This window comes from Podospora pseudopauciseta (genome assembly GCF_035222475.1).
Source record: "Podospora pseudopauciseta strain CBS 411.78 chromosome 7 map unlocalized CBS411.78m_7, whole genome shotgun sequence".
NCBI lineage: Eukaryota > Fungi > Ascomycota > Sordariomycetes > Sordariales > Podosporaceae > Podospora > Podospora pseudopauciseta.
In genome coordinates, this window is record NW_026946667.1 from 2,099,565 (window position 1) to 2,107,611 (window position 8,047).

Below are 8,047 nucleotides of genomic sequence, written 5' to 3' on the forward strand. Positions count from 1 at the left end.
GGCCGCCAAAGGGGGAGGAGGAGGAGAATTGGAACGGACTTTGCCATGCGAAACCAAAATGTCAGTTTCGGCTTCGGATGGCTTTGAGCACGGCTGCGGCAACCGGCTTTCTTCTTTTGATCTTGCTGAAGCCCTTCAATTTCGGTGCAGAGAAACATGCAATAGAAGCGAGGCGCAGTTTGGATGGTGAGGTGCAGCTGTGAGTCTGACCAATGGGAGGGGATGTGGTGACTGAAATGGGCAAAGAGAGCCTGTGAGAGCCGCGCTGGAAACCAGATTGAATCCAAATCTGCCCTTTTGCCCTCTGCACAGCGTCTAAAATCACGTTTTCGGGGGGATAGATGGGGGAAAGCTGGGATAAAGTCCTTTCCCTTTTCGAACGTGGTATTGAGGCTTCTCGGGGCTAAGATGGGGGGGGGGGAGCACCACCACACCGCAAACGCACCCACACACTACCTTGGGGGACAAGCTACTTTTTTGATGTTACATATCGGTTTGGGGGGGAGATGGCAGGCTGTGAGACGCGTGATCAGACGCCCTCCCGTTATGTCTGATGGCCTCTTTCTTCCTCTTTGGTTTTTTCTTGGGATTAGCAGGGGATAGCGAGAAAGACGACTCATACCCACATCAGCACAGCTTTCGGCATGGGGCTATCCTTCTCTTCTTCTCCTTCGTCACCACCACCACCACCACCCCTCCCTGGCTGGGGTTAGGTAGGTAGGCAGGCAGGCACTGCTGCTGAGACAGCCCAATCTTTGAGGTAACAAAGTCTTGCTGTCTTGGGCAAAGGTGACATTGGAAGTTTACAGCTCTCCAGGTTGGGAAGTCCTAGTCTGGGTTGGAGTACTGACATGTTTTGTCTTGGAAGCACCACTTACATACAACCTTGCCTTGACCTTGAAGCTAAGGTTTAAGCTTTTTTTTCTTTTTTTTTCCCTGTCCCAGAGATTGCCGCTTTCTATATATCTCCCCGAGGCTCGCCTCCTCTTCTTGATGGAGATGTGTTTGAACAGACAACACAGCCAATCCCCTTTTGCGGATATTATTACCTGCCTATTCCAAACCGCCTCGCTTTAGCGTTACCATCACGGGCAAACAAAGTCATGACGGACTCGCCGGTCAGGTGGTGTTGAAGTTTGGTCATCTCCTGTTTCGGACTACTGGACTAGTTGGGCAACGTACACTCAGCGAAGTCGTTGCTGTGTCATCATTGGAAAATTTCCCTTTGGCTTGTCGTTGCCTGGTTCTAGTTTGGGCATGGGGAACAAGGGAAAAAGATATGAAAGAAGCCACCTCTCCTTCGACAGAGAGTTCTATATCTACCCCATCGTCACCAGCATCTGAAGCAACAATTACACACACATCCTCACCGGCATCCTCTTCAACAACAGTTACTGCTGCTCCTTCGCCAGCTTTGACATCAACAACTCTTGCTCCTTCACCTTCAACAACAGTCAACATTCCTTCCCCATCTGCAACGGAAGACATTCCAACTACAACAACAACAACAATGTACGAGTACGAAAGTATCATGACCTTTGACCAGCCCATGATTATGGGCTACGACCCCTCTGGCTCTTCCTCGTCGTACACCACCCCCTCATCTGCTTCTGGAGCCGTGGTCAAGAAGAAGAAGAGCATCAAGTCTGAGACTTCGATTGACCTCCGCGGCCCATTGGAAGTCGATGGCTCAGTCAAGTCAATGGCGAGCATCAAGTTTGACGGGGACTTTGCCGTCAGGGATAGAGTGGAGGCTTATGGGGATGTGGGTGTTCACGGCACACTCAATTGCAGGTTTGTAACCCCCCTTCTCACCCAATTCTCTGTGAAGAACAGAAGACTAACAACAAGTCAGCTCACGAATGAAGTCAATGGGCAATGTGAAAATCAACGGAAACGCCACATTCGGGGACAAGGTCAAAATCTTTGGGAAGCTGAAGATCAACGGGAGTCTGGAAGTCAATGGTGACTTGGAGGTGTGGGGGGCGTTGACGGTGAACGGATATCTGAAGTGCAGGAACTTGACGGTTCATGCCTCCCTCACAACGGTGGATAGCTCGTGGTATGAGGCGGAGAGCGAGACGGTTCATGGGGCGAAGTTGGTGCAGAGGAGTGGTTATGTTGGATGAGCGGGAGATTGGTTGATATTTCTTTTGTGGTTTCTTTTCATGTTTCCTGACTCTGTTTGACATTGGTTGGGCTGGGCATATGGGATTTGGGTTGAACACTGTATACCACCGAGACTTTTGGGCTGTTTCTTTATGTCTGGCATGTTTCTTGTTTTTTTCCTTTTCAGTCTTTGGCATCTCGAATCTGGGGAAGGGGCATGATGAGCTATGAATACTGGGTTTTCTTACTGTCATATTTTCCTTGTTATCATGTTGCTGTTATGTCCAGAGTGTTACAGGCTCATAGCCGTCGATTAGTTTGGGGATGGCATTGGCATTGGTTTCTTGTTCTCAGATACTTCAATTCATTGTTGGCTGTAGCAACAGCATTTAGAGTTGGCCATTGGCATGGCCGTTTAGGTAGCAACATTACAATAGAGCTCAGTACCTGTGTCAACGTTGGCACAGGACTCAACATCATGAGCCCCTCAACTCTGGTGCGAATAAGCTGTCCGCGTCATCAACTGGCATCATCATGGACAGGGATACCGTCTAGGTAGCAAGATTCAAAACGGTAGTAGTCGACATACAAAACGGAGGCGACGTGTTAAGTCAAAGACCCAACCAAGACCAAGAGAGCCCGCTTTCTGCCTTACTGTCACCTCAATATCATGCCATCTCGAGATGTCCTCAAATCTTAGCTGGGTGACATCGCCGTCAGGCATGCTCAGGAGAGTCCACATCGGGACCTAGTAGTAGTTTGTGCTGCTCAAGTGTGCAAACCCGGGGTTTCAAGAACAACGGAAGGGGAGCTGCTGCCTGCAATGGCCTTGTGTCTGTATCCACAAATGCTTGTCTTGTCTACACATGAGGTATGGAAGTTGCAAAACACATCGTCAAGACGGCGGTTGCCGCGGATAACATGGGGAAGCGAGGCTTTTGATCTAGGAGAAATTAAGTAAGGCATTTTCTGCAGGCACGGGCAGACCAAGGCAGGCAGGCTGCCGGTGAATGATTCAGAGATGTGATTTGATCGCCGAGATGCTGCAGACGACAGCAGGTGAAGCCACCGATCGGTAACGATTTCGAGAGGGAGCCGGTCGAGGGTTGGGATGCTAAAGAGATAAGATCAACAGTTCCTTGTCAGGGTTACATTGCAGGCTGCAGGTCTGCCGGCCGGCCACAGGAAGATCATGTGGGGGTGCACAGACCCACTTTGTATCTTCTGCTGCGGGCTGCGGGCTGCGGGCCAAGCCAAAGGAGCGAATGGAGCTTGGACTTTCGCGACGGGAGCACGAGGCGCGTTTGTTCCACAATCACATTCTCAACCGCCGACTTCACTGCAAACGACACCACCGCGACAGCCTCATCCACCGCCCAATGAGAGCTGGAAACCTTGCTCCACGACGCCTACGAGATAGTTTTTTCACTGAGGATCACTATACTGCAGCTTAATACTCACTTTTGCTTCGCATTGCACCCACTCATGGCAAGGCCTTTTGCGCCAACATCCAACCAGTTGCTCTGACGTTGACGTCAACACCGGAAACATCGTGAAGAAACAGACATAAAAAACAAGAGGACGAATTTGAACAACCAAAAAATGGCTGCTCCAGAGGCCATTCAACCCGTTGTCGACGAGGCCATCTCTCCGCGACAGGATGCGCCACCGTCCATCGAGCAGGCTATGCACGAGTCCATCAAGTCCATCGAAAATATCACGCCGCTCAATCCCCTCGACCTCCGAGCCGATCCCGATGCCCAGGCCACCGTTAGTGACTTCCTCGACTTTACCGAGTACCTCCCGGCCGATATGATGCGTTCTTTGACCCTGATTGGCCAACTCGACCAGGCCTACATCGATTCCTCGAACAACATCGACGAACTCACAACACAATGGGGCCAGCTCCCCGGCCTCCCGGCTGGTGCTAAGAGCAAGAATACACCGGTGGAGCTGCGCAGCCACGTGTCGGAAAACCTACACCATGCCCTCAACTCTCGCGTCTATTCCCATGCCGAAGCGCAACGGATGGCCGAGAATGTGAACCGTCATCTCAACCGTGCCAAGACCATTCTCGCAAAATTGCAGGCTATGCAGTATAACTACCAAGAGTTGGAGGAGCAACAAAAGAGCCCAGTGGCCAACAGATCGCCTCAGATGTCGAGAGTGCCAAAGATTACACTGAAAATAGACGGACAGAAAGTGCGCAGGCCGAGAGTGCCTAGGATCACAGTTCCTGGCGAGGTGTTGGCGCCATATGATATCAACTTTGACGCATACACCACGGGATCGGAGAGCAGTTCGGAGGAAGAGGATGACGCAGTATCTTCCAGCCGGGTCACTCCGGCTCCGCGTATCAAGGTCGTGAAAGGATCAACAAGGCCGCCCAAGTCGAGTGTTCCAAGGGCGCCAAGACCCAGGACATCTGTCCCCCCTCCCAATGTGCCCGGTGGGCTATCCACCAGTGCTGCCATGGCACAGCTCGTCCCTCCACCCGAAAACGCAGTCCCAGGAAGCGCCGATGCTCCATGGTGTCAGCTCACTGCGTTTGAACTGGCAAGACTTCGTAAGAGAATGAAGAAGAACGCGGCTTGGACTCCAAGTGATACCATGGTTGCGCGAGAGCTAGCCGCGCTCGGACGAGGCGTCGATGCCTTCAAAGCTGCGAAGAAAAAGGCAGAGGACGAGGGGAGGGTGTTTGAGGGGGCGATGCCGGTGCCGACGATCGACCCTCACACCGGCGAGAAAAGGATGCCGCTCGGGGCTTTGACTGTGGATGCTTTGGCGTCGGATGACAAGAATATCACAAACCGTGGCATGAAACTGAACGAGGCTAAGAAACTCAAGAGGGAGCAACTGGCCAAGCTGGCAGCGGACGAAGCCGAACAGTCGGCTGCCATGTTACGGGAACAGGCACGGATGATTATGGGGGGCGTACCTCAACCAGCTGCTGTCGCGGATGCCAAAGCAATCAAGAGCAAGGCTCCGAAGAAGCGGAAACGAGATTCGATGCCGGGAACTGAGGCCGAAGGTGCTGAAGAACAGGAGACCGCGGCGGATGGCAGTCAACAGGCTCAGAGGCCACAGTTTAAGAGAACCAAGACGGAGACGCCTGTACCGCCGCCAATAATAACCTCTGGGAATTCTTTGGGCCCGCCTCAGGAAACGCCGGTCCAGCTTCCCCAGAGGACAAATGCGGTCTTGCACTCTACAACGCCTATACCTTTACCAAACCTTTCTCAGGACCAGTCAATAACGGCCAAGCCGGCATCAGTAATATCAGCTACCTCACCCGCCGGTAGCAACGCCGGGCCTTCGAGCGTCCCGACATTGGCACCCATCAAACTGCCGACTACCGAGACACCTATACCACCGCCAGTGATTTCACCGAAGAAGTCAGTGACGCCCATCCTGCCTCCTGTGAGAGAGACCCGCCAGAAGCAGGCCACTCGGTCGCAAGATCAGCAACAACAGTCACAACCACAGCAGCTTCCACCAGGGGCCGTGTCAGGAGTCGCAAGCAAGGCCACGTCAAGGACAGCAAGCCCCGAGCTGGTTGCACCAAAGCCAGATCCCGACGCTGCTCCTACCCCTGCCCCTGCCCAACCAGCATCAACAGTCGTAACCCGCCGCCCAGCTTCGAGAGGAAAAGCGTCAAGCCAAGAGCCAGCACTACCTCACCACCCCCCATCTCTGGCAGCAGACCGTCCCCGCCGGACTAGCACCGCCCGAAACACCCCTGCCCCTCCAGATGTAGCCGCTGCCCTATCTTCTCACACAACCGCGACGACTTCTGCCACTGCTGCTAGCACCACTGCCGCCACTGCTCCCACCGCCGCCGGCAACTCCACCACCAGACCGGCCAGCAAACGAGCCGGCAAGCGCCCTGCTCCCGGCGTCATTAGCCGGACCAACAGCGGCGGTAACAGCGCCGTGGGTACGCGCAAGGCGGCGCCGAGGAAGAAGCAGAGCGCCGCTGCCGGGTCAAGAACCGCTGGTGGCGGTAACAAGAAGGAGAAAGAGGTGGCGGCGACGCCGGTGGAAACACACGGCGGGACGGCAGAGGTGGAGGTGGACGACGAAGGGAATGTGATTGATCCGGAGGAGCCGAGATATTGTCTGTGTAATCGGGTCAGCTTTGGGACGATGATTCAGTGTGATAATGTTGATGTAAGTAACCCCGGAAGTGGCTGGGGGGAGAAGGAAATGCTAATAGGGAAACAGCAATGCAAGCAGGAGTGGTTTCACTTGGAGTGTGTCGGGTTGGAGGACATTCCGGCGAGGACGACGAAGTGGTATTGTCCGGATTGCAGGAAGGCGTTGAAGATTGGGGAGAGGGGTGAGGTTAGTGCCAGGGGGGTGAGGGCGTAGGTTGGGGGTGGTTTTTTGAGTTTCTTTCTTGGGGGATAAATGGGGGGTATGCGTGTTTGAGGGTGTGTTAATGCGGTGAGGTTGGGTTACTTTGTTAGGTTAGCTGTTTGGTATGGGTGAGTGAGTGAGTGAGCTGGGCAATGAAAACAAGACAGTCGTCCGATTCTTTCTCTCATAAGTGAGGTGAATGTTGCTAATGGCTCTTGGCTATCAAAGCAGAATCCAGATGCTCGTATCGCCATTGCTGGTTCTGGAGAATTGAGGTATAAGGTCAGGTCGCTTTGTTATGAAACTGTCTGGAATAAAGGATGCAGTGATAAACAACAAGAACCGTTCGACTTTTCTTGTTATCAAAAGCAGTGCTGTTATAAATGGCGGAGCGACCTCCCAGGCAGATGAGCCAACTCCTCGCTTGTCTGACCATCTTGGAGGTGAAAGTGGGTTTGACCTTGTTGTCTTTATATTGGATCATCGATCGATGATGAGTGAAGAAAAAGCAAAAGCTCACCAGCCCTGGGTGGGCAGGCTACGAAAACCTAGTTGAGAAAGGTTTTACCTTTGGGGGGGTCGAACTCGGGGGCTATCGGTTACAAGCCCCCAGCTCGGGGGAGAAGGGGGAGGTATTTAAACAGCAGCTCCGACATCCTTACCATTTGTCCTGACCACAAGTGTGACGCCCTGGTAAGGATACTGGAGCTGCTGTTGGAAGGTGGGTGGGGAGAGTGGTGCATATACTCTGGTAGGGGTTGCTCCTCCCTTCTGTTGTTCTGGCTTCTGTTGTTCTGGGTGGAATGACGGTGTCACATGATGGCAAAGTGTTGACCAACTTCCAGGTTGCGACATGGAAAATCATTGTTATTATGGAAGGCTTTGAGTGAGTTGAGCTTGCTGCTTGACCCGCAACCGTTGTGCTTGTGGTGATTCAGTGCTGTCACTGCCACCACATACCTAAGATACCCAAGGTAGCCTTCCTACATCAGGTGCATGTCGAATATACCAGCAGCAACAGTCAGAATCCCATGAAGTTCCCCGCTCAATATCACAACAAATCTCGATGAAAAGTACGGAACATCACTCAAGTGCATAAACCATTTCGCTACGACGCTTCGTATACCTGCATGTAGCTTCCCCCAGAGCGAACAAACCATTACCCTAACTTCCAAAGTGAGGGATGTATCTCTCCCAATGTGGCGTTTCGAGAACAGACTCGGGGGCAGGTGGCTGATGCTGATGAAGGACTCAAGAAGAAAGGTGGTGCCAAGGCACAGCCTCCACCAAACACGCCCTCCAACATGATAGGCTCGAAAACATCCAATTCCAAACTCACCGCCGAGCCTGCTCTAAAGTTATCCTTCGTAGTTTGTTCATCGAGATTCAACTTGAAGTACTCAAGCAAAGCAAGAGCTAATTACATCAACACTTCTACTCTCTCGCGACATAGTAGCTTGTCCAACACGATCCCATAAAAGTCTCCCTCCAAGACCCCTTTCCTGCTGAGTAATGTAATCACCTTAAACCAACATCGCCATCAAAGCGTTTCTCATCGTCAGCCCAAAAAAGGAAAGTT

General features: G+C 52.6%; 2 protein-coding genes across 2 annotated transcripts; both read left to right on the plus strand.

Annotated features, from left to right (window-relative positions):
* The first annotated feature begins 501 nt into the window (after positions 1–501).
* On the plus strand, positions 502–2,585 carry QC763_709340 (uncharacterized protein). Its single transcript, XM_062915928.1, has 2 exons — positions 502–1,794; positions 1,856–2,585. Exons 1-2 carry the CDS (start codon positions 1,280–1,282, stop codon positions 2,127–2,129), a joined length of 789 nt encoding a protein of 262 aa, XP_062761935.1. The 5' UTR covers positions 502–1,279; the 3' UTR covers positions 2,130–2,585.
* An 826-nt stretch (positions 2,586–3,411) lies between these two features.
* QC763_709350 (uncharacterized protein) lies at positions 3,412–7,020 on the plus strand. Its single transcript, XM_062915929.1, has 3 exons — positions 3,412–6,279; positions 6,334–6,555; positions 6,697–7,020. Exons 1-2 carry the CDS (start codon positions 3,712–3,714, stop codon positions 6,478–6,480), a joined length of 2,715 nt encoding a protein of 904 aa, XP_062761936.1. The 5' UTR covers positions 3,412–3,711; the 3' UTR covers positions 6,481–6,555; positions 6,697–7,020.
* The last annotated feature ends 1,027 nt before the right edge of the window (positions 7,021–8,047 follow it).